Below are 25,807 nucleotides of genomic sequence, written 5' to 3'. Positions count from 1 at the left end.
TATCCAGTGACTGTAAAGTGACCTTGAGAGTTTTGAAAGGCGCCTCGAAATGAAATTGATGATGATAAACCCCACGTAAATCCACTTCCATTCCAAGCAGCGGCAGTTCCGCATACGCATGGGCGCTCTGCGCTGACGCCGTTTTCTTCTCATGGCGGGCTCGTCAGGCCATGCGTCAATCCAGCCAAAGACAGCGTCAATTTATGAGTGAATGTCCCGCTTCGTCCAGGTCAAGTGTGGTCCTGGGGAGACGGCGACTACGGCAAACTGGGCCGAGGAGGCAGCGACGGCTGTAAGACTCCCAAGCTGGTTGAGAAGCTGCAAGACCTGGACATCATCAAGGTGTGTTGCGGAAGCCAATTCTCGCTGGCCCTCGCCAAGGACGGACAAGTGTACACGTGGGGAAAGGGCGACAACCAGCGTCTGGGTCACGGTACCGACGAGCACGTGCGCTACCCTCAAGTTCTGGACAGTCTGCAGGGTGAGTGATTGAACCCCCTTAAAGGACAACCGACATCACTTTTTTGGTTCTTCACTGACGTCAGAAAAACGTTTTATAGCATCTGAAATACCCAAAACACGCAGTATGATATTTTTAGTCAAATGCAAAACACATAATAAAAATGACATAAAGTTTCCAAAATCTGCAAAAAAAAATGAACCCGGAAGTAGCCAGTTTCAGAAGGTCCCGCCCCCTTGTTCGTGGTGTCACCCCAAGACGTCTTGCCTTGCTGGAGAATCAAAACAATGGCTTCAGATTCCATCGAAGATGCTTTCTTGTTACTCATCCAGTTATGAATATGATTCAAATAGTTCTGAAGAGGAAAGCATACATGTTTGCAATCGATTAAAGAATTTATTCTGTGCCATTTTGAGGCATCTGGACTGCAATGTAGCGTCCCAGAAAAGAGGTAGAAAATGGCGACAAAGCTCCGTGTAAGGAATTAGCCCGTTTCCGCAGGCTGATTAATTCCTTACACGGAGCTTTGTCGCCCTCTTCCGCCTCTTTTTGGTGCTACATGAAGTTTTCAGATGAAACAAAGTACAGCAAAATGCATTGACGTGATGGAAGGACTGCTACAATTTTTCGCTCAGGGGCGTTCCTTTAGTGACGTCACGTACGGACTCGTCCCCAACTCAAAAACAAGACTTCCGGAATATTCAGCGCGAGTCTTAAAACGTAAAATATAGCTATATGCGGTGGAATCTTTGTAAAATACGCTCAGTTAAAGTCATTTGAAGCCATTTTACAAATTATGGACACAACTTGTCCGGAGACGTCGGTTGTCCTTGAACCAAGACCTGAAAGCCAAACTGGAGTTCTGATAGCGACCCGCTTGTTGTGATTGGATCCAGGGAAGAAAGTGGTGGACGTGGCCGTGGGGTCGTCGCATTGCCTCGTCCTGACCGACGATGGCGAGGTGCACAGCTGGGGCAGCAACGACAAGCTGCAGCATTTTGACACCCTCTTTTATAACAAGAAGCACCCGAAAGCTCTGCCGGGTCTCAAATCCAAACACATCGTGGGCATCTCCTGCGGCCCGGGACAGGTGACGCTCTCAAATACACCCACCGTGCCCTTAGTTGCCTACTTACTTACCTACTTACTTTACGTAACTACTTACCTATATACTTAGTTATTTACCTACTTATTTACTTATTTAGCTACTGACTTACCTACTTATTTACCTACTTACCGACTTACCTACTTTTTTTAACCTACTTACTTACCTACTTCTTTAACCTACTTACTTACCTACTTATCTACTTATGTACTTATTGACCGACTTACTTGCCTACTTACTTATTTACTTACTTACCCACTTACTTACCTACATACCTACTGACTTTACTTAACTACTTATCTAATTCATTATTTACCTACTTATTTAGCAACTTACCTACTTATTTAGCAACTTACCTACTTATTTACCTACTTACCGACTTACCTACCTACTCAGCTTCTTACCTACTTACTTATGTACTTTTGTATTTACTTATCCATTTGTATATAATATTGTACATATTACCTATATGTATATATTACTCATTTACTTACTTACCTATTAATTTACTTATTTACCTACTTGCTTGCTTACCTACTTGCTTACCTACTTACTTACCAATACTTACTTACCCTTACTTACTTACCTACTTATTTATTTACCTACTTATTTACTTATTGACCTACTCACTTACCTACCTACCTACTTACTAACTTACCTACTTACCTCCTCACTTAGCTACTTGCCTACTTACTTATGTACTTATGTATTTACTTACCTACCTACCGACTTACCTGCTTACTTACTGACCTATTTACTTACTTATTTACCTACTTACTTGCTTACCTACTTACTTACCCTTACTTACTTACCCTTACTTACTTATCTACTTACTTACCTACTTATTTATCTACTTACTTACCTATTTACTTACCGACTTACCTACTTTTTTACCTACTTAATTACTTACCTACTTACTTATCTACGTACCTACTTATTTACCTAGTTAGTTACTTACCTACTTACCTACATACCTACTTACCTAATTGCCTACTTATTTACCTACTTACTTATCGACTCACTTGACTACTGACTGACCTACTTACATACCTACTTACATACCTACTTTCCTACATACTTACCCACTTACTTACCTACTTACTTACCTACTTACTCAGTAAAAGTGCTCAGTCAAATGGTTAAAAAAAAATCTGTTCCCCAGAGTTTCGTGTGGTCCTCATGCTCCGAGTGGTCCGTCGGCCAGCGCGTCCCCTTCGTGGTGGACGTTTGCCCCATGACCTTCGAGCAGCTGGACCTGCTTCTGCGGCAAGTCAGCGAGGGCATGGACGGCAGCTCGGACTGGCCTCCCCCGCAGGAGAAGGAGTGCATGGTGGTCGCCGCGCTTAATTTGCTCAGGCTACAGGTAATCAATTCTAGATCCTAATTTAAATACCCCGAACTGATCATTTAAAACTCTTCGTATTTGTCGCTGCAGCTCCATGCCGCCATTAGCAACCAGGTGGACCCGGAGGAGCTGGGTTTGGGGCTGGGCAGCGCCCTCCTGTACAATCTCAAGCAAACCGTGGTTGTCCTGGCTAGCAACGCCGGCGTGCTCAACACGGTGCAAGCCGCCGCTCAGTCCGTCCTGCAGAGCGGGTGGTCCGTGCTTCTGCCCACTGCCGAGGAGCGAGCGAGGGCCTTGTCCTCGCTACTCCCCAATACTGGTAAGAACAGAAATTGTTGAGCGATATCCACGTCTCATTATAACAAGTGCTGATTATTGTAAGGTCGATCGGACACTGTGGACGAAGGCTCGGACACAGAAAGATTGTATTTACTGCCGGCAGGAGACGCAGCCATTCATGACAGACGTCTGAATTCTGCAGCCCTCTGCCAAGCTATTTATTGAGAGTATATGCAAATTTAAGTCATACATTAGTAAAACATAGTTTTGTTGATTAGAATGCCACGCCACTGGGCGTCCTAAGCGCGAACAGCTGTAAGTAATAACTGAACTGATAAATTTGTAACCTGGCTAATGAGCTCTTCCTGTGAAGAAGTTTCTAGTCGTAAATAACTTCGGGGATAAAGGAGTTTCCCAAGTCCTAAGATCTCCTAGATGAAGACGACAGTTTAACAAGCTGTGTCTTTTGACCTCAGATTGACCCCAGGTTGTCTGTGCTTCAATTGTGTATTTGAGTCACACATGTTGACTAAGCATATAACACCATGAAACTTTTAAATATGATAACTTCTTATTCTCCATCATATTATTATATATATATATATATATATATATATATATATATATATATATATATATATATATATATATATATATATATTATATATATTTTGTGTGTGTGTTGCAGCATCCGGAAATGAGAGGAGCGTGACCCCCGGTCGTCGCTTTATGATCGACTTGTTGGTCAGCAGCTTGATGGCCGACGGCGGCTTGGAATCTGCGCTGAAGGCGGCCATCGCTGCCGAAATACAGGTCAGACCCCAGAAACCAAACCATTGAGGCACAAGCATAAGAACAACTTCTTGTTTTCTGCGGGTGAGCAGCGGCAGCCACACGCGCCATGCGTTCACTCAACCCTGAATAACTCAAATAGATAGAAAGCTAGCTAATAGCTTGTTAATAGACTATTCGATAGATAGATAGCTAATAGATAGCTAGATAGATAGCTAGATAGATAGCTAGTTACATAGATAGCTAATAGATAGCTAGCTAGATATCCAGCTAGTTAGTTAAATAGCTAATTGACAGCAAATAGCTAGCTAGCTAGATAGCCAGCTAGTTAGTTAAATAGCTAATTGACAGCAAATAGCTAGCTAGCTAGATAGCCAGCTAGATTTTTACAATTATGGTTTTTGATTTTCCTCCCTGGGTGGGATTTTTTTTTAGTAGATGAACTCCCCAGAGACTTCTTGCCTGATAGTGAAGGGCTCCTCAAACTTGAAACGCTTGGAATTTCATGTCCGTTCGTGGTCTTTGGTACTAATTTTTCTGACGTCTGACGTGCTGCTACATTCTAAACAAAAAAAAAAATACGCTTTGTTATTTTGGTTCTTCTATGACAGGACATTGAAGCCAAGAAGGAGGCGCAAAAGGAGAAGGAGATAGACGAACAGGAGGCTAACGCTTCCACCATGCAACGTTGTCGCGCCATGCTCGACAAAGACCTCATCAACACCGGCATCTACGAATCAGCCGGGAAGCAAATTCTACCACTGGTGCAACTTGTGCAGCAACTTCTAAGGTATTTCTACCTTCTCACCAAGAACACCTTCCTTGTTCATGAAATCGCTCGCAATTTAAAGGACGACCGACACCATTATTTGTTTCCTGACATCAGAAAAACGTTTTATAGCATCTAAAATATTCAAAACACGCAGGCTGATATTTTTTAGTCAAATGCAAAACACCAATAAAAATGAGTTAGTGTCCCAAAACGACTTCAAAATGACCTCGGAGATGCCTTTCTTGTTACTCATCCAGTTATGAATATGATTCAAATGTCGCGGCTTGGAATTGAAGTGGATTCACGTGGGAAAGGAGATGTGAGACCATCTCTTTTCATCAATGGATGCCACAGCTGCGTGTTTGCTTTCAACATTTAGCTTGTAGTCGACATGCACATTCCACCATGATGTCCCTGATCCACTGGTGAAGAGACGCTTTGATCCTCTCCTCTTTCATTTGGAACTGCTTCATGGAACAAAGAGGGTACAGAAAGTGCTTAAGAATGAATGGCTCTCTGTGTCTTTGTGTTGTCATGTTGTTTGTTGTTTCGTTTTTTGAGACGAATAAAGGCAAATCCAATCCAATCCAATCCAAATACAGTAAAGTCTCGTTATATCGATATTCAAGGGAGTCCGAAAAAATATCGATATAACCGGGACTATCGATATATCCGACCTTGTTTGCATGTAATTTTCTCCGTGCGTGCATAGAAATAGTATCGATATAACCGGGACTATCGATATATCCGATATCGATATAACGAGACTTTACTGTAGTTCTGAAGTGGAAAGCATAAATGTTTGCAATCGATTAAAGAAGTCCTTCCGTATCAATTCGAGCCATCAGGACTCCAATGTACCGTCACAGAAAATGCACAAGATGGCGCCCAAGCTCTGTTGGAAATGGGCAGATTTGTCTGCTGGGAATTTGTCAACTAGTATCAAATAGTAGTCTTGGTGCAACACACAACGATTCATCATCGCGTTATTTATGTTTTCCTTCTAATTTCGCCATCAACACGAAGTTTTCAGACCAAACAAAGTACCCAAAATGCATTGTGTGTCGCTTTCTCAGTCGGTCAGGGGGCGTTCCCTCCGTGACGTCACATAGGGCATTATCATCAACTCGAAAACAAGACTTCCTGAATATTCAGCATGAGTCTTAAAACATAAAATATAGCTATATGCGGTGGAATCTTTGTCAAATACGCTCAGTAGAAGTCATTTGAAGTGACTTTACAAATTATAGACACAACTTGTCCGGAGGCGTCGGTTGTCCTTTAAATCAATCGCTCGTCGCAGCATATCCGAAGAATTAACATGTCCGGATGGTGTTATAGGAATATCGCGTCGCAGACCATCGCCAGGCTGAAGGACGTTGCCCATTTGCGCATCTCCAACTATTTGGAAGCCGAGCACGATAGCAAAGAACGCTCGGCGTCACTGGATCTGCTGCTTCGCTTCCAAAGGTTGCTGGTCAGCAAGCTCTACCTCGGCGTCAACGATGAAGTCAACGTCAACGGATACAGTGAGTGACGCGTCATGTTAAAAGCTAGGCTAGCAGGATTCTCCAATTTCTTTTTCAGTATAATGTTGCAATTTGAAATTGAAATCAAAGGTGGGTTGTTACATTTTGCTAATTGGCCGCTCCCAGAGATAAAACCAAATGAGCGGCCATTTTGAAGCTAATGAAAGACGCTAGCTTGTTCGCAGCTGTGCAGAGAGGGGAGTCGGGAGCAGTTACGGAATTTATTAATTTTTTTCAGTGGACAAAATGATGTTTTTTACTGACTTAAACATTTAAAAAAAAATAACATTTCCCATCAGGAACTGTAATGCCGGGTTAGCGGAATATTTTTGCTCTTGGTTATCAAACTGTCAGAATGTCATACAGTGATACCTCAGCTTACAAACGCTTTAGATCATGAACTTTTTGGCATACGAACATTAAATTCGCAAGAATATAATCTTGGCATACAAACTACCTTTCGGCGGACGAACCGGACAAGTTTTCCACACCTCCTTTTAGTGCAGACGTGGTTTGTTATCAAGTGGAGTACTTTTGCTATTATGGGACCGAAAAAGACCCCACCACAGGCTAGTGTGTGTTTGTGTTACGACACAAAAAAAAATTACGAGCAGAAAAAGGAGATCATCGAAAAACACGAACGAGGTGTGCGTTTGTGTGACTTAGCATCCCAGTACCAGTATGCTAAGTCGACCATTGCTACGTGTGGCTAAGGGTGTTTCTGTCTTGTCTAAGCAACCGTCTCAGGCAGTAGAAGAGGTTGATAAACTTCTGTTGATTTGGATTAACGTAAAGCAGCTAGCGGGGGATATTGTGAGTGAGGGTATTATCGCCGATAAAGCACGGCAACTTCACTCGGATAGCAAGAGGCAACTACATCAACGATCATCACAAAGGTAAATAAAACAACTTTATTTTATAGTACAGTTTATTTATTTCATTACAATACAATAGCACATTTATTATACATAAAATAAGGTATATTTTGTGTAGTTTTAAGGCGTATTTAGTAGAAAAATTATGTTTTATGGGGTCCTGGGAACGGATTATTCTCATTTTTAATGATTTCTTATGGGAAATAAATGTTTGGCAGACGGACTTTTCGCCTTATACACACTTTCTGGCAACCAATTAAATTCATAAACTGAGGTATCACTGTATTAGCCAAATATGAGCCCCGGGTTTAGTAAATCAGAATCGGACTGATCTTTATTGGCCAAATATGTAGAACACACAAGGAATTTGTCTCCAGTAGAACACACTGCATTAGTATCATTATAAAAAAGACATGACAACTAAGTATAGAGGACACTGATAAAGGCTAATCTAATCTAATCTAAGGGTTGTGCAAAATTGTGCCCGAGGGGAGTCGCTGGAAAAGGTGGTGGGCAGGATTCGGAAGGTCCAGTCGGATTTTCTGCGCTCTTATCTTGATTCTCGCAGTGTCACACCACGAAATATGTGTACGTTTATTATGATGTAATATTTATGTAGGTGGTCTCAAATTTGAGAACCGTCGCTTGAGCGTTTATTTCAACTTCCCTCCATTAGATCGCGAGCTGCTGGGTGTCGGCTCGCTGCTAAAAAAGTACATCGCCTTGCTCTGCACCCATATCGGCGACATCCTCCCCATAGCCACCAGCATCGCCTCGTCGGGACACCGCCATTTCGCCGAAGTATCTCACGTCATTGAAGGAGATCTGACAGGTGAGGAGCTGATTGATCATGTGACCGTAAAGTGACCTTGAGAGTTTGGAAGGGTGCTTATAAATGAAATGTATTATTATTATTATTATTTATATTAGCTAGCTAGCTAGCTTTCTATTTATTTGAGTGAATTCCGGGTTGAGTGGACGCTGGCGCGAGTGGCTGCCGCTGCTCACCCGCAGAAAAATGTATCCTGTGACCTTGAGAGTTTTGAAAGGTGCTTATAAATGAAATGTATTATTGTTATTATTATTTATATTAGCGAGCTAGCTAGCTTTCTATCTATTTGAGTGAATTCCGGGTTGAGTGGACGCTGGCGCGAGTGGCTGCCGCTGCTCACCCGCAGAAAAATGTATCCTGTGACCTTGAGAGTTTTGAAAGGTGCTTATAAATGAAATGTATTATTATTATTATTATTTATATTAGCTAGCTAGCTAGCTTTCTATTTATTTGAGTGAATTCCGGGTTGAGTGGACGCTGGCGCGTGTGGCTGCCGCTGCTCACCCGCAGAAAAATGTATCCTGTGACCTTGAGAGTTTTGAAAGGTGCTTATAAATTAAATGTATTATTGTTATTATTATTTATATTAGCTAGCTAGCTAGCTTTCTATTTATTTGAGTGAATTCCGGGTTGAGTGGACGCTGGCGCGTGTGGCTGCTGCTGCTCACCCGCAGAAAAATGTATCCTGTGACCGTAAAGTGACCTTGAGAGTTTTGAAAGGTGCTTATAAATGAAATGTATTATTATTATTGATCAGAAAGTGGGAATTTTACCATTTGGTTTTGGTGCAGGTGTACTTTTGCCAGAGTTGGTGGTGTCCATCGTCCTCCTCCTCACCATCGATGCGGGCTTGATGCAGGAGACGGGCTCCATCCCTCTCCTGGCTGGGCTCTTGGAGCATCTCGACCGTTTCAACCACCTGGCCCCTGGACATGAGAAGGATGACAATGAGGATTTGGCGTGGCCTGGAATTATGGGTAATCATCCCCCCCCCCCCCCCCCGTGTTTTCAATACAATAACATTGCAATCAATGCGACTTTATTTTGCTTGTGATGTTCCAGGCTCATTCTTCACGGGACAGAGCTCCAAGAACAACGAAGAGGTGTCCCTCATCCGCAAAGCCGACTTGGAGAACCACAACAAAGATGGCGGCTTCTGGACGGTCATTAACGGCCGCGTGTACGACATAAAGGACTTTCAGGCTCAGTGCCAGTCGCTCACGGGAAACAGCGTCCTTGGTAATCTATTTCCATTGCAATTTTTCTTTTCGGGAGCTTGTGCATTAAACGTTTGCACTCTTGCAGCTCAGTTTGCTGGAGAAGACCCTGTCGTTGCTCTGGAAGCTGCGTTACAGTTTGAGGACACCAAAGACTCCATGCAGGCCTTTTGTGTTGGCCATTATATGGAGGTACCGTATGTCTACTATGCCATCATACTTTGAAATACTGATGAATTACAGACGCTCCCCAATTTACAAACGAGATACGTTCCGAATGGGCGTTTGTAAGGTGAATTCGTTCGTAAGTTGATTCAGTGCTATATTTTGCATGGAATTTATCTTTAATGCTTATATAAGTACAGTGAAGTCTCGTTATATCGATATTCTCGGGAGTCTGAAAAAATATCGATATAACCAGACTATCGATATATCCGATCCTGCGGGCATGTAATTTTCTCTTTGAGTTCATACAAATAGTATCGTAATAAGCAGTACTATCGATATAACCGATATCGATATAACGAGACTTTACTGTATGTTTAAACGACAACCGACGTCACTTTTTTATTTCCTGACATCAGAAAAACGTTTTATAGCATCTAAAATACCCAAAACACACAGTATGATATTTTATTCAAATGAAAAACACCAATAAAAATGACTTAAAGTGTCCAAAACCTGCAAAAAAAATTTCAGAAAGTCCGGCGCCCAGTTCGTGACGTCACGCCAAGACGTCTTGCATTGCTGGAGAATCAAAAAAATGGCTTCAGATTCAGAGAATATGCTTTCTTGTTACACATCCAGTTATGAATATGATTCAAATAGTTCTGAAGAGGAAAGCATACATGTTTGCAATCGATTAAAGAATTTATTCCGTGCCATTTTGAGGCAACATTGGGGGGAAATGTATCACCCAAAAAGAGGCAGAAAATGGCCAACGAGCTCCTGTGAGGAATTAATCAGCCCATTTCCACAGGCTGATAAATTCCTTATATGGAGCTTGCTCACCCTCTTCTGGCTGTTTTTGGTGCAACATGACGTTTTCAGACCAAACAAGCACATCAAAATGCATTGATGTGATGGAAGGACTGCTACAATGTTTTCTTTTTTTCGGTCAGGGGCGTTCCTTCATTGACGTCACGTACGGACTCGTCACCAACTCAAAAACAAGACTTCTGGAATATTCAGTGCGAGTCTTAAAACATAAAATCTAGCTATATGCGGTGGAATCTTTGTAACATGCGCCCAGTAGAAGTCATTTGAAGTGATTTTATGAACGCAACTTATCTGGAGGTGTCAGTTGTCCTTTAAATGAAAACTTCAGACTCAGAAAGCCTTTAAAAGTCCCACAATGGGGAAATTTGAAAAACTTAAAATTTCAAATTACTCAAAATGTGCTTTGCCCTTTGCCATTTCCAGCCGAACCAAGAAATGGTCACCACTCCGGACCTCAGCAGTCTGTCATCACCTCTCATTGATACGGAGAGAAATTTGGGTTTGCTGCTGGGTCTCCATGCGTCCTTCCTGGCCAAAAGCACCCCCCTGTCGCCCATGGAGATCGAATGTGCTAGTAGGTTCCCTTGTTTTTATCATCTTTTCTAAAATATTCCCTTTACTGAAACCACAAAGAAAAAACGGCAACCAATTACAGTGATACCTTGGCTTACGAACTTAATTGGTTCCCAGACAGAATGTGTAAGGCGAAAAGTGTGTATCCCAAAAATTAATTTCCCATAGGAAACCATTAAAATAAGAATAATCCGTTCCCAGGTCCCCATAAAGCATAATTTTATAAGCCTTTAAGCCTTAAAACTACACAAAATATACCTTATATTATGTATAGTAAATGTGCTATGGTATTCTATTTAAAGAAATAAACTGTACTGTATAATAAAGTCGTTTTATTTACATTTGTGATGGTCTTTGATGGCTTGATGGAATAATCGGTTTCATCAGCATTAATCACTTGAAGAGGAACGTAGCACATCTTGATGAATGATCCCTTGTAGGTGTTTTCTCTGCGATAATTTTACCTAGTTCCTCATCAATTGGGGTTTGTTTAGCTGGGTTGATAGCTTTTTGCATCAAGTGTACGGATGGCTTGTGCGAGTTATTTCTGGAGCCTGATTGATGGTAATTTTAACCTTGCAGTCTACACTCTGCGTTTGAACTATCAAAGTTGAAACAAGTCCAAATGTCACTGTTTTCTATCCATTTTCTCTGTGTCTCTGTCATCTGCCTGTCTCTTTAATGTTTAAACCACCTCCCCTCTCTACTGCGTTCTTGACCAATCACATGGCTTTAACCGAAGACTGGGGGCGGGGAATAGAGGACAAAAACAGTCGGTTGCCATTTTCTTGTTAGGAGAACAGGCTCGTTTGCCAACGACACATCACTCATTGTGGCGCTCCGTGCGTATCCTGAAAAATAGTTTGTATGCCAAGATAAAACTTTCATAAATGTAACGTACGTAAACCGAAAAGTTCGTAAACCAAGGTATCACCGTAACAGTTTATTGCGATAAATCATTGTTGGATTCCAGAACATGACCTACTTACTGCCACTTTTTTCCCCCCAGCCTGGCTGCAGTCCTCCATCTTCTCCGGCGGCTTGCAAACCAGTCAAATCCACTACAATTACAACGAGGAGAAGGACGAGGATCACTGCAGCTCCCTGGGGACCGCCGCGCCGGATAAAACCAAGCTGTACTCTCGTCGGATAACCCTGAGCGACCACGCGCAACCTTTCCTGCAGGCCATCGCCGACAACAACACCCAGGATCACACAGTGAAGGTTAAAAAAAAGACAAGTGACTCAAACTGTTGCGCAATACGTAGGGATCCGGAAGTTATTTTTTATGTATTTTTTTTTGGCCTTGTAGGACTTCCTCTGCCAAATAGAGCGTTGCTGTAAGCAGTATCATCTTATCACACCCATCACTTTCCCACCTGAGCATCCCGTGGAGGAAGTTGGTCGCCTGTTGCTCTGCTGTTTGCTCAAACATCAGGATCTTGGTAACCTAGCGACGGGACTGCCATCTGATAGTTGTGCCTAATGGATGTTTTTTTTTTTAAGAATGTCCTCTATTTTTTATTTTTTATTTTTTCAGGTCACGTTGCTCTCTCGCTTGTCAGTCAATGCGCCTTGGAGGTGGACCAAAGGAAGCAGAAGTCCCTCCCAAAATCTGTTATCGACGTGTGCCGCATGGTCTACCAGGCAAAATGTTCTTTGATTAAGGTAGGCGTGATGGTGTGTTCAATGGCCGCAATAAAAAAAATAAACTAAATAAATCGTTGGTTGTCTGACATGATCTGATTGTGTTTTTATAGAATGTCCCCATCCGTAGGAAATATATTTGTATAAAAAATATATTTTTTTTTTAATCGAAAATAACTCCCTTTTATTTGAAACATGGTTTCTTTCTCTGGTTTACTTGTTTTCATATTTTAAAAATATATTTAAAATCTTCAGATAAAAAAAACAGATGTGAAATTCTGAAGGCATTTTTCTTTAAATATTTTTTTTTAATTTTTTATTTTAAATATATATATATTTTTTTTTTATTCAGTTTTTTTTTAATATTTGTGCAGTATGAATAGTAGTAATATGAATAGTAGTAATAGTATGAATAATAACTATAAAAATATCAATAAAAATATCAATAAATATCTCATCTCATTTTCCGTACCGCTTATTCCTCATTCAATATATTATAATATAATACAATAACAATAATAATAAAAAAAACAATAAAAATATAAATAATAATAACAATGTTTTTGGATTTAAAAAATAATTTCTCCAGTTCCAAACAGTGATTCACTGAGGAAATATTACGTTTTCATATTTTAAAAATAAATTTAAAATCTTCAGATTAAAAAACTACAGATGTGAAATTCTGGAGGTATTTTTTTTAAATATATATTTTTTAATTTTTTTAATATCTGTTTAAATAGATACTTTTATTTACAATTTCTGCATTATTTAAATTTTTCTTCCGATTTTTTTATGTAAAAAATATTTGTATATCAATGCAAATATCGATAAAACTATCAATAAAATATCTATAAAAATATAAATAAAAATATCCATAAAATATCTATAAAAATAATAATACCCACAATAAAAACAATAAAAATATCAACAAAATATCATAATAAAATAATAAAAATAACAATAATAATAATAACAATAAAAATATAAACAAAAATAATAATAACAATGTTTTTGGATTAAAACAAAAATAATTTCTCCAGTTCCAAACGGTGATTCGCTGAGGAAATATGAAAACACAACCTACTTTATGTCAAATAACCCAAACACCGGCCCCTGTATTTTTTTCCCCACCCAGACTCATCAGGAGCAAGGCCGCTCCTACAAGGAAGTATGCGCCCCGGTCATCGAGCGCCTTCGTTTCCTGTTCAACGAACTGCGTCCGGCGGTGAGCAACGACTTGTCCATCGTGTCCAAACTGAAGCTACTCAGTTCTCAGCCGCGTTGGCGCAGGATCGCTCAGAAGCTCATCAGAGAGCGACGGAAGAAAAGAGGTAGTTGTGAGGACTACATTTCTATATAATAAATAAAAAATACTAATTGATAAGCTCTTAATGATTTTTTTTTTCTCCTTGCAGTACCTAAAAAGTCAAGTGATGTAGAAGAGCAAAAATCGGAGAACGAAGGGACCATAGAAGAACAAGTGAGTGTCAACATCAGCCCAACGGCAACAGATCGGAAATCACCCACAAACAAGACCGCAAGGGTATTTTGTATTTTTAATTGTTGTCGCACACGCCACTGCGAATATTTTGACATACAGTTTTACCTCGGTTTATGAACCCCTTGGCTTACGAACTTTTCAGTTTACGAACGTTAAATTTATGAAAATTCTACCTTGGCATACAAACTATTTTTCGGGATACACACGGAGCTGCCACAATGAGTGATGTGTTGTTCGTGAACGAGCCTGTTCTCCTAACAAGAAAATGGCAGCTGGCTTGTTTTGGTCCTCTATTCCCCGCCCCCAGTTGTCGGTTAAAGCCACGTGATTGGTCAAGAACGCAGTAGTGAGGGGAGGTGGTTTACACATTAAAGAGACAGGAAGACGACAGTGAGAGACTTTCAACTTTGATAGTTCAAAGGCAGAGTGTAGACTGCAAGGTTAAAATATCCCATCAATCAGGCACCACAAACAACCCGCACAAGCCATCTGTGCACTTCATGCAAAAAGCTATCGACCCAGCTAAACAGAACACAATTGATGAACTAGATACTATTATGAACTAGATAAAATTATCGCAGAGAAAGCACCAACAAGGAATCATTCATCAAGATGGTGAAAAAGAAGGTTACGTTCCTCATCAAGTGTGTCATGCTGATGAAACTGGCCACTCCATTCCAACGTAAATAAAACCACTTTATTATACAGTACAGTTTATTTCTTTAATAATAATACCATAGCACATTTATTGTAAATAAAATAAGGTATATTTTGTGTAATTTTAAGGCTTAGAAAATTAGAAAGTAGAAAATGATGTTTTATGGGGACCTGGGAACGGATTATTCTTATTTTAATGGTTTCCTATGGGAAATTAATTTTTGGGATACATACTTTTCGCCTTACACACTCTGTCCGGAAACCAATCAAATTCGTAAGCCAAGGTATCACTGTACATCTAGCCGCACACTATCCAACAACACCGACCAATAATGAATCAATTTTATCAATACTTTTTTTTAAAGTCTGACACAATGATATTGTCCCACAACAGCAGGACAAATTGGAGCCCATTTTGAGCACGGTGGACAATGTTCACAAGTACCGTTGGCTAAAGCACAGCGTGTACGGCGGCGCCTCTCCCCAATCCAGCCTGATGGCTAAAATTGTGGAGTTTGCGCTGAAGGAGGAACCCTTGGATGTGGAGAAAATGAGGAAATGTCTCCTAAAACAGGTAACGTATCAAAAAATGCGTTGTCAAGACCAATATTAATTCACGAATTTATTTAGGAATAGAAAATATGACGTCGAGTGCCATTCCCGAATTATTTTTTTTATTTTTTTCATGCTTGGGTACCAATAAACCGCTGGCCAGACCTCTGGCAGTGTTTTTCCCCTTCCACAAGGGGGCAGTATTTCCTTTTTTTTTCCACGTTAGTGTTTTGTTACAGCTTCAGCTGTTGCTAAAGCACTATATAAACCAATATGTATGTATTGCATTGTATTTTGTACAGCCGCCACCATTTCAAGCTCAGATAACTCCAGATCCATATAATTTAGGAAATAACTGTTTTTTTCCACAAGGGAGAGCATTTTCCTTTTTTCCATGTTAGCAGTTTGTTGCAGCTTCAGCTGTTTTTTTAAAGCGCTATAGAAATCAATATCTGGAGTTATCTGAGCTTGAAATGGGGGTGGCTGTACAAAAATCTATTTGCTATCCATTTGCTATCTATTACCTGGCTGGCTAGCTATGTGGCTGGCTATTTATTAGCTATATGGCTGTCTAGCTAATTAGCTAGCTGTCTAGCTGGTCATCTATTTGATATCTATTAGTTATCTATTTGCTATCTATTAGCTGTTTATTAGCTATCTGTTTGCTATCTATTAGCTAACTGGCCGGCTAGGTAGCTATCTGGCTGGCTATTTATTAGTTATATAGAAAGTTGTCTAGCTGGTTATCTATTAGCTATCTATTTGCTATCTATAAGCTAACTGGCTGTCTAGCTATCTGGCTGGCTATCTATTAGTTATATAGCTAGGTGTCTAGCTGGCTATCTATTGGCTAGCTAGCTTTCTATCTATTTGAGTTACTTCCGGGTTGAGTGAGTATCATCATTATTATAAAGTACTTATTGATTTATATAGCACTTTAAACGGCTGAAGCTGTAAGAATATCTATTATATTTTCTACAGCCGCCCCAATTTCAAGCTCAGATAACTCCAGACCCATATAACTTAGGAATTAACTCTTTTTTTCTGATGAAAGAAGAGAGTTTAAGGTTTCTTACGTTGCATTGAATGTTTATGTCGTCCTAAAACTCAATATTCTGAAAATCCTGAAATTTGAGCGACAATGACAAAAACCCTGGCACTGAAGTGGACACATTTTTTGCACACGTTTGACAGTGAATGAGTTAATTGTGTATATCAACAGCACACACGGGTTTTGACAAGAAATTAAATGTCAGTCGATGACCAAGGTGCGACATATATACAATGGAAAAATTGCCCCTCTCAAAATGGCTGCCACATAGGCACAATGGTTAGCCATGTGGCTAAAATGGTAGATATCCGCAATTATGATGCACTATGAACGACAGCAATTTTGCACTGAGTTAATGTTTTTTTTTTTTTTGGACAGCTGGAGAGGGCGGAGGTGAGGTTGGAAGGCATCGACACCATGTTAAAATTGGCCTCCAAGAACTTTTTGCTGCCATCGGTGCAGTATGCCATGCTGTGCGGTTGGCAGAGAGTCATACCAGAAGGAACCAACATCGGGTAACTTTCGAATATCAACCAGTTTGACTTGACATGTTTTTTGAAACATTCTAAAAAAAGGCATTTTGGATGTTCAGGGAGCCTCTTTCCGATTGCCTGAAGGATGTGGACTTGATCCCCCCTTTCAACCGCATGCTGCTAGAGGTGACGTTTGGCAAGTTATACTCTTGGGCTATTCACAACGTTCGCAACATCCTCCTGGAAGCCAGCGCACGCTTCAAGGAACTCGGTGAGAACGGCATCAGATTAACTTAAGTCGAGTTTGAAACAATACCTTGTTTTTTTTTTTTCTCTTCTGAAAAACAGGAGTGCAGCCGGTTCCTTTACAAACCATCACCAACGAGAACCCGGCGGGACCGAGCCTTGGTACCATCCCACAGGCTCGCTTCCTTCTGGCTATGATACATATGTTGTCGCTCAAGCATGGCGCTAACAGCCTCAGCCTCCTTCTCAACTCGGGCGTTCTGGCCCTCACGCAGAGCATCCTCAAGCTCATAGGTGAGTAGACTGTACAGTGATACCTTGGTTTACGAACGCTTTAGCTAATGAACTTTTCGCCTTACGAATATTGATTTCGCGAGAATATAATCTTGGCATATGAACTAGTTTTTGGGAAACACACGGAGCGCCACAATGGCTGGCGGACTAGTTTTCCGCGGAAGAACACCAAACCATATGGCCGAACAGCGCCACCGTGGCTAGTTTTCCACACCCACTTTTTTTGAGTGCACTCAGTGCAGACGTGGTTTGTTATGGAGTGGATACTTGGGCTCTTTTGGGACCGAAAAAGACCCCGCCAAAGGCTAGTGTTAAGCCGAAGAGAACTTAAAATTAAATTACGGTCGAGCAGAAGAAGGAGATCATCAAAAAACACGAACAAGGTGTGCGTTCGTGACTTTGCGTCCCAGTACCAGTATGCTAAGGCGGCCATTGCTACGTATGACTAAGGGTGTTTCTGTGTTGTCTAAGCAACGGTCTCACTCGGGCAATAGAAGAGGTTGAAAAACTTCTGTTGATTTGGATCAACGAAAAGCAGCTAGCAGGGAACAGTGTTTGATGGTATTATCGCCGAGAAAGCACGGCAATTTCACTCGGATATCATTAAGAGGCAACTACATGAACGACCACCGCGAAGGTAAATAAAACAACTTTATTATACTGTACAGTATATTTCTTTAATTACAATACAATAGCACATTTATTATACATAAAATAAGGTGTATCTTGTGTAGTTTCAAGGCTTATTTAGTAGAAAATTATGTTTTATGGGGACCTGGGAACGGATTATTCCCATTTTAATGGTTTCCTATGGGAAATTAATGTTTGGAAGACACACTTTTCACCTTAAACACACTTTCTGGGAACCAATTAAGTTCGTAAGATGAGATATCACTGTATAAACTGTAATTTTTGCTGAAAATAATCTTTCCACCAGGACCGAGCGCTGACAGCAGCGACGAGGACCAGAGTTTGGCGGTGCACGGCGGTTCGGCCACCGTGCTGGAAGAGTCCCGGAAGGAGGCGGCCCCCGTCCCCATTCCCGCTTCCGGGCCAGAACTCGCAGCCATGATGAAAATAGGCACACGGGTCATGAGGGGGGTAGACTGGAAATGGGGAGATCAGGTATGAGATTGAGTCGTGTTAATTCACAAATTGTCATTTGAATTCATTTATGCAGATGAAGATAACGCCATGTGTTCATTTATCCGGCATCCAGGACGGTCCAGCTCCAGGTCTGGGCCGAGTCATTGGCGAACTTGGCGAGGACGGCTGGATCCGAGTACAGTGGGACACGAGCAGCACCAACTCCTATCGGATGGGGAAGGAAGGCAAGTACGACCTGAAACTGGCCGACCCGCCGCCTGCTACCCAGCCGGCCGCCGAAGACTCTGACACGGAGGATGACGCGGGTCAGTATGGTACTAACACACAAACATCCTGTTATTTGCCCAAAAAAGTAAAGTAAAGTAGTGCTAGCTCATTCACTGCCATTCCCAAATGTGTTCAGATAAAATATATCTATACAGTGATACCTCGGTTTACAAAGCCCTTGGCTTATGAACTTTTCGGTTTACGAACGTTAAATTTCTGAAAATTTTACCTTGGCATACAAACTATTTTTCGGGATACACGCGGAGCTGCCACAATGAGTGATGTGTCATTCGCGAACGAGCCCGTTCTTCGAACAAGAAAATGGCAGCCGGCTTGTTTTGGTCCTCTATTCCCCGTCCCCAGTCTTCGGTTAAAGCCACGTGATTGGTCAAGAATGCAGCAGTGAGGGGAGGTAGTTTAAACACTAAAGAGACAGGCAGATGACAAAAATGGATAGAAAACTTTTGAAATTTTGTTTTTCTACTTTCATTCCTTTCATCACTTTGCTGCTGTGAAATGTAAATTTCTCCACTGTGAGACTAATAAAGGCAAATCCAATCCAAAACAAGTGAAATTTGGACTCGTTTCAACTTTGATAATTCAAAGGCTGAGTGTAGACTGCAAGGTTAAAATTCCCATCAATCAGGCTCCACAAATAACCCGCACAAGCCGTCTGTACACTTGATGCAAAAAGCTATCAACCCAGCTAAACAGGACACAATTGATGAGGAACAAGGTAAAATTATCGCATAGAAAGTTCCTACAAGAGATCATTCCTCAAGATGGTGAAAGAAGAAGGCTATGTTCCTCATCAAGTGTTTAATGCTGATGAAACCGGCCACTCCATTCCATCAAGCCATCAACGGCCATCACAAAGGTAGATAAAACCACTTTATTACAAAGTGCAGTTTATTTCTTTAATTATAATACCATAGCACATTTATTATACATAAAATAAGGTATATTTGTGTAGTTTTAAGGCTTAGAAAATTAGAAAAGTATGTTTTATGGGGACATGGGAACGGATTATTCTCATTTTAATGGTTTCCTATGGGAAATTATTTTTTAGGATACACACCTTTCACCTTACACACTGTCTGGGAACCAATTCAGTTCATCTGGCAGTGAATGATTTAATGTCAGAAAAACAAAATCTTTTTTTCTCCCCATTTAATTTTCATCGAATGAGCTAACACAATGCTAGCGCTATTTAAAACGTTACTATCTTTGTTCCAGAAGGCGAGTTAGTGGAAAAGAGCAACCATCCAACAGCCATGATGCTAACAAGCACCGTCAACCTACTCAAGACCTTAGCGCTATCCTCCGGGATCTACGCCGACGTGTTGCAAACGGACGCCACGCGAACCCTTAGCGGTCTCCTCAGAATCCTGGTGGAAAGCGCGGCGAACGACAAGACGGGTATCTCAATCTTGCTCGTGACTATTATCGAAAAGCAAATGGTTGTTGTCGGGTCTTATATCGCCGCATCTCATTGGTTGCCGTCAGGTTGCCACTCTCATAGGCTGGTGTCCCGCGAGCAGCATAAAAGTTGGTGCACGCTAGGCTTCATTCGCAGTATCGCGCTTCGGCCCCAAATGTGTAGCACGCTGAGCACCTCCGCGTGGATCGGCCTGCTCATCCATATCGTGGAGGGCAACCAGTCCTACAGCGCCGTCACCTTGCAGCGACAGGTGAGTGGCAGAATTGATTCACACCGGGCAATCCTCAAATTGGTTGCAAGTATGTTTTGGAATTAACTCAATCATGGAGAATAAGAAGTTCTATTTAAAAGTTTCATCCTGTTATATGCTTCGTCAACATGTGTGACTCGAATACACAATTGAAGCAACAGACAACCTGGGGTCAATCTGAGGTCAACAGAGATGGATAGCATGCTAGCTGGCGAGATGGATAGCTCGCGAGCGAGATGGATAGCTCGATAGTGACCGAGATGGATAGCTCGATAGCTGGCGAGATGGATGGCTCGCTAGCTGGCGAGATGGATGGCAAGGTAGCTAGCTAGCGGGATGGATGGCTCGCCAGCTAGCGAGCTAGCGAGATGGATGGCTCGCTAGCTAGGTAGCGGGATGGATGGCGGGCTCGCTAGCTAGCGGGATGGATGGCGAGGTAGCTATCTAGCGGAATGGATGGAGAGGTAGCTAGCTAGCGGGATGGATGGAGAGGTAGTTATCTAGCGGGATGGATGGCGAGGTAGCTAGCTAGCGGGATGGATGCCGAGGTAGCTAGCTAGCGGGATGGATGGCGAGGTAGCTAGGTAGCGGGATGGATGGCGAGGTAGCTAGGTAGCGGGATGGATGGCGAGGTAGCTAGGTAGCGGGATGGATGGCGAGGTAGCTAGCTAGCGGGATGGATGGCGAGGTAGCTAGGTAGCGGGATGGATGGCGAGGTGGCGAGGTAGCTAGGTAGCGGGATGGATGGCGAGGTAGCTATCTAGCGGGATGGATGGCGAGGTAGCTAGCGAACGAGATGGATGGCGAGGTAGCTAGGTAGCGGGATGGATGGCGAGGTAGCTAGCTAGCGGGATGGATGGCGAGGTAGCTAGCTAGCGGGATGGATGGCGAGGTAGCTAGCTAGCGGGATGGATGGCGAGGTAGCTAGCTAGCGGGATGGATGGCGAGGTAGCTAGGTAGCGGGATGGATGGCGAGGTAGCTAGCTAGCGGGATGGATGGCGAGGTAGCTAGGTAGCGGGATGGATGCCGAGGTAGCTAGGTAGCGGGATGGATGGCGAGGTAGCTAGGTAGCGGGATGGATGGCGAGGTAGCTAGCTAGCGGGATGGATGGAGAGGTAGCTAGCTAGCGGGATGGATGGAGAGGTAGTTATCTAGCGGGATGGATGGCGAGGTAGCTAGCTAGCGGGATGGATGGCGAGGTAGCTAGCTAGCGGGATGGATGGCGAGGTAGCTAGCTAGCGGGATGGATGGAGAGGTAGCTAGCTAGCGGGATGGATGCCGAGGTAGCTAGCTAGCGGAATGGATGGCGAGGTAGCTAGGTAGCGGGATGGATGGCGAGGTAGCTAGCTCGCGGAATGGATGGCGAGGTAGCTAGCTAGCGGGATGGATGGCGAGGTAGCTAGGTAGCGGGATGGATGGTGAGGTAGCTAGCTAGCGGGATGGATGGCGAGGTAGCTAGGTAGCGGGATGGATGGCGAGGTAGCTAGGTAGCGGGATGGATGGCGAGGTAGCTAGCTAACGGGATGGATGGCGAGGTAGCTATCTAGCGGGATGGATGGCGAGGTAGCTAGCGAACGAGATGGATGGCGAGGTAGCTAGCTAGCGGGATGGATGGCGAGGTAGCTAGGTAGCGGGATGGATGGCGAGGTAGCTAGCTAGCGGGATGGATGGCGAGGTAGCTAGGTAGCGGGATGGATGGCGAGGTAGCTAGGTAGCGGGATGGATGGCGAGGTAGCTAGCTAGCGGGATGGATGGCGAGGTAGCTAGCTAGCGGGATGGATGGCGAGGTAGCTAGGTAGCGGGATGGATGGCAAGATAGCTAGCTAGCGGGATGGATGGCGAGATAGCTCGCACGCTAGCGGGATGGATGGTGAGATAGCTCGCACACTAGCGGGATGGATAGCTAGATAGCTAGCTAGGTGCTACCATCAAGCACCGCATATGAATTTGTTTTTATTTTTAAAAACTACGCTAAACCATAACCGACATATCTTTTGTTGACTTGTTTGCCTGAACAGATCCTGGCTCTGCGTCTCCTGCAAGCCGTACTGCCTTCTTGGGACAAGCTGGAGCGTTTGCCAGACATGAGATTCCTTGTGGAGAAACTTTTTGGCTTTTTGGGAAGCTTACTGAGCACTTGCTCCTCAGATCTTCCCCTGCTCAGAGGTGCGGCCATTTTCAAACACGGACTATTGTTTTTTTTTTTAGTTTTAAAGTTCCTCCATCTTCTCATTGGCAGAGGGTTCACGACGACGCAGGAAATCCCGCCCTCAAGCCTCCTTGACGGCCACTCACAGCAGCACGCTAGCCGAGGAGATCGTGGGAGTCTTGCGCACCCTGCACTCCCTTACCCAGTGGAACGCTCTCATCAACGAGTACATCAACGCTCAGCTGAGTTCCATCGGAGATGTCATGACCAGTTGCCAGTCGGAAGCGGTACGATATGATTATTTGCTATAAAAATGTTCATCTAATTATAACGTTTTTGTAAATAATAATGTATACTTCGAATTAGCAAACAGCTAGAAATTTTAACTCATTCACTGACAAGATGGTGTGCAAAAATGTGTCCACTCCAGTGCCAGGGTTTTTGTCATTTTCACTCAAATTTCAGGACACGCACAATATTGACTTTTAGGAATGCATCAACATTCATTTCAGCGTAAGAAACCTTAGACTCTCTTCTTTTAACAGAAAATAAGAGTTAATTCCTAAATTATATGGATCTGGAGTTATCTGAGCTTGAAATGGGGGCAGCTGTACAAAATACAATACAATACAGTGATACCTTGGCTTATGAACTTAATTGGTTCCCAGACAGAGTGTGTAAGGTGAAAAGTGTGTATCCCAAAAAATAATTTCCCATAGGAAACCATTAAAATGAGAATAATCCGTTTCCAGGTCCCAATAAAACATAATTTTCTAATTTTCTAAGCCTTAAAACTACACAAAATATACATTATTTTATGGATAATGAATGTGCTATGGTATTATAATTAAATACATAAACTGTACTATATAATAACGTCGTTTTATTTACCTTTGTGATGGTCGTTGATAGCTTGATGGAATGGGGTGGCCGGTTTATTACTATTACTATTACTATTACTATTACTATTACTATTACTACGACTATTATTACTAGTACTATTATGACTATTATTATTATTATTTTTTTTTTAATTATTTTTATTATTATTATTATTATTATTATTATTATTATTATTATTATTATTTTAAATGTATCCCGCCCAACATTTTTCCACCTCCCAATTTCAGAGTTTCCTGGAGGAATATTTCCCAGATGCCGAGGGTCCAATCGTGGGCAGCCTCATGGCTGTCCTGGCCGTGATCGGAGGAATCGACGGGCGCCTTCGTCTCGGCGGCCAGGTGATCCACGAAGAATACGGCGAAGGCACCGTCACCCGCATCACGCCGAAAGGACGTATCACGGCGCAGTTTCATGAAATGCGCAACACCCGAGTGTGCCTACTAGGTCACCTCAAACCGGTATGGGAGACGTCCATGTCCTCACGGTCCTCCGCCATAACCCGACGTCCTTTTTTTGACAAGAAGTTTTACGTTCTTTCACAATTTGAATGTTTTCCTAGTGTCCTGCGGTATCCTTCAGCGTGCAGAATCTACCTTTTTCCGAGCCCATGTTGGCAGTCTGGGCTCAGCTGGTGAGCCTGGCTGGAAGCAAACTGGAGAAACAGCGGATGAAGAAGTGCCTCAGTCGAGGCCTGACAGGTGCCACTCAAATTAGCCCTAATTTTTGAGAGATGATTTTACATCGAAAAAAACGTTTATCTACCGTATTTTCCGTACTATAAGGCACACCTTTAATGAATGACATGTTTTAAAACGGTTTCCATATACAAGGCACGCCACATTATTTATTTTTATGAGCTCCAAAAATATTCCAGGCTTTTATCAGAGTTGATCACAATAAATATAATAATATAAATATAATTTTCAGAGATTACCAATCTTCCTTCTTTAATAATAATAATAATAATAATAATAATAATACATTTCAACTATAAGCTCCTTTCAAAACTCACTTTACAATCACAGTTTTTCTCAAACTTTTATGTTCGTTTGGGGTTTTCATGGAATATTTTGGCCTTAAAAGTTTCTGGGGAAAAGAAATCTTTATTTTATTTATTTATTTATTTATTTATTTATTTATTTATTTATTTATTTATTTATCTGTTTAGTTTATTGTTTATCGCTTATTTGTTTTGTATTTATTTTTTAGTATTTTGTTTATTGTTTATGTATTTGTTGTTTATTTATTTGTTGTTAATTGATTTATTTATGCATTTATTTAACTATTTGTTTATTTTGTTTTCTTTCGTTATTCACTTATTTTTGTATGTATTTATTTTTTTAATGTATTTATTTATATAGTTATTTATTTTCCGCACTATAAGATGCACTTTCAATGAATGACATGCATTTTTTTTATGAGCTCCAAATATATGCCAGGCTTTTATCAGAGTTGATCACAATACAATAATAAATATAATTTTCAGAGATTACCAATCTTCCTTCTTTAATAATAATAATAATAATAATAATAATAATAATAATAATAATAACACATTGCAATTATAAGCTCCTTTCAAAAATCACTTTACAATCACAGTTTTTCTCAAACTTTTATGTTCGTTTGGGGTTTTCATGGAATATTTTGGCCTTAAAAGTTTCTGGGGAAAAGAAATCTTTTTTTTTTTTTTTTTTTTTTTTAATCTGTTTATTTGTTTGTTTAGTAGTTGTTTGTTTTGTTTATTGTTTATCGCTTATTTGTTTTGTATTTGTTTTTTTTATTTTGTTTATTGTTTATGTATTTGTTGTTTATTTATTTGTTGTTAATTGATGTATTTATGCATTTATTTAACTATTTGTTTATTTTTTTTTCTTTCGTTATTCACTTATTGTATGTATTTATTTTTTAATGTATTTATTTATATAGTTATTTATTTTCCGCACTATAAGATGCACTTTCAATGAATGACATGCATTTTTTTTATGAGCTCCAAATATATGCCAGGCTTTTATCAGAGTTGATCACAATACAATAATAAATATAATTTTCAGAGATTACCAATCTTCCTTCTTTAATAATAATAATAATAATAATAATAATAATAATAATAATACATTTCAACTATAAGCTCCTTTCAAAAATCACTTTACAATCACAGTTTTTCTCAAACTTTTATGTTTGTTTGGGGTTTTCATGGAATATTTTGGCCTTAAAAGTTTCTGGGGAAAAGAAATCTTTTTTTTTTTTTTTTTTAATCTGTTTATTTGTTTGTTTAGTAGTTGTTTGTTTTGTTTAGTTTATTGTTTATCACTTATTTGTTTTGTATTTGTTTTTTTTATTTTGTTTATTGTTTATGTATTTGTTGTTTATTTATTTGTTGTTAATTGATGTATTTATGCATTTATTTAACTATTTGTTTATTTTTTTTTCTTTAGTTATTCACTTATTTTTGTATGTATTCATTTTTTTATGTATTTATTTATATAGTTA

At 41.0% G+C, this 25,807-nt stretch overlaps 1 protein-coding gene across 9 annotated transcripts in view; it reads left to right on the top strand.

Moving 5' to 3' along the window:
- The window catches only part of herc2 (HECT and RLD domain containing E3 ubiquitin protein ligase 2), a 105,905-nt gene that overhangs the window by 16,992 nt on the left and 63,106 nt on the right, over positions 1–25,807 (top strand). For 4 of the 9 annotated variants that reach the window (XM_089000029.1, XM_089000033.1, XM_089000030.1 and 1 more), the window contains exons 15-43: positions 230–481; positions 1,357–1,550; positions 2,728–2,928; positions 3,001–3,229; positions 3,878–4,002; positions 4,593–4,771; positions 6,095–6,282; positions 7,834–7,989; positions 8,781–8,966; positions 9,052–9,228; positions 9,295–9,398; positions 10,629–10,779; positions 11,788–12,002; positions 12,091–12,223; positions 12,319–12,446; positions 13,561–13,762; positions 13,841–13,968; positions 14,978–15,157; positions 16,565–16,701; positions 16,779–16,930; positions 17,008–17,199; positions 18,137–18,324; positions 18,419–18,611; positions 19,810–19,992; positions 20,080–20,264; positions 22,284–22,431; positions 22,505–22,701; positions 23,545–23,775; positions 23,877–24,015. In XM_089000029.1, coding sequence (XP_088856155.1) covers positions 230–481; positions 1,357–1,550; positions 2,728–2,928; positions 3,001–3,229; positions 3,878–4,002; positions 4,593–4,771; positions 6,095–6,282; positions 7,834–7,989; positions 8,781–8,966; positions 9,052–9,228; positions 9,295–9,398; positions 10,629–10,779; positions 11,788–12,002; positions 12,091–12,223; positions 12,319–12,446; positions 13,561–13,762; positions 13,841–13,968; positions 14,978–15,157; positions 16,565–16,701; positions 16,779–16,930; positions 17,008–17,199; positions 18,137–18,324; positions 18,419–18,611; positions 19,810–19,992; positions 20,080–20,264; positions 22,284–22,431; positions 22,505–22,701; positions 23,545–23,775; positions 23,877–24,015 — 5,073 coding nt within the window. The remainder of the gene's footprint in view (positions 1–229; positions 482–1,356; positions 1,551–2,727; positions 2,929–3,000; positions 3,230–3,877; positions 4,003–4,592; positions 4,772–6,094; positions 6,283–7,833; positions 7,990–8,780; positions 8,967–9,051; positions 9,229–9,294; positions 9,399–10,628; positions 10,780–11,787; positions 12,003–12,090; positions 12,224–12,318; positions 12,447–13,560; positions 13,763–13,840; positions 13,969–14,977; positions 15,158–16,564; positions 16,702–16,778; positions 16,931–17,007; positions 17,200–18,136; positions 18,325–18,418; positions 18,612–19,809; positions 19,993–20,079; positions 20,265–22,283; positions 22,432–22,504; positions 22,702–23,544; positions 23,776–23,876; positions 24,016–25,807) is intronic. The other 5 variants (XM_089000035.1, XM_089000034.1, XM_089000037.1 and 2 more) reach the window with 4 other exon arrangements.

Source organism: Hippocampus bargibanti, linkage group LG07 (genome assembly GCF_051943395.1).
Source record: "Hippocampus bargibanti isolate YZ-2025 linkage group LG07, ASM5194339v1, whole genome shotgun sequence".
NCBI classification, from domain to species: domain Eukaryota; kingdom Metazoa; phylum Chordata; class Actinopteri; order Syngnathiformes; family Syngnathidae; genus Hippocampus; species Hippocampus bargibanti.
This window is presented reverse-complemented; position numbering and strand designations above follow the sequence as displayed.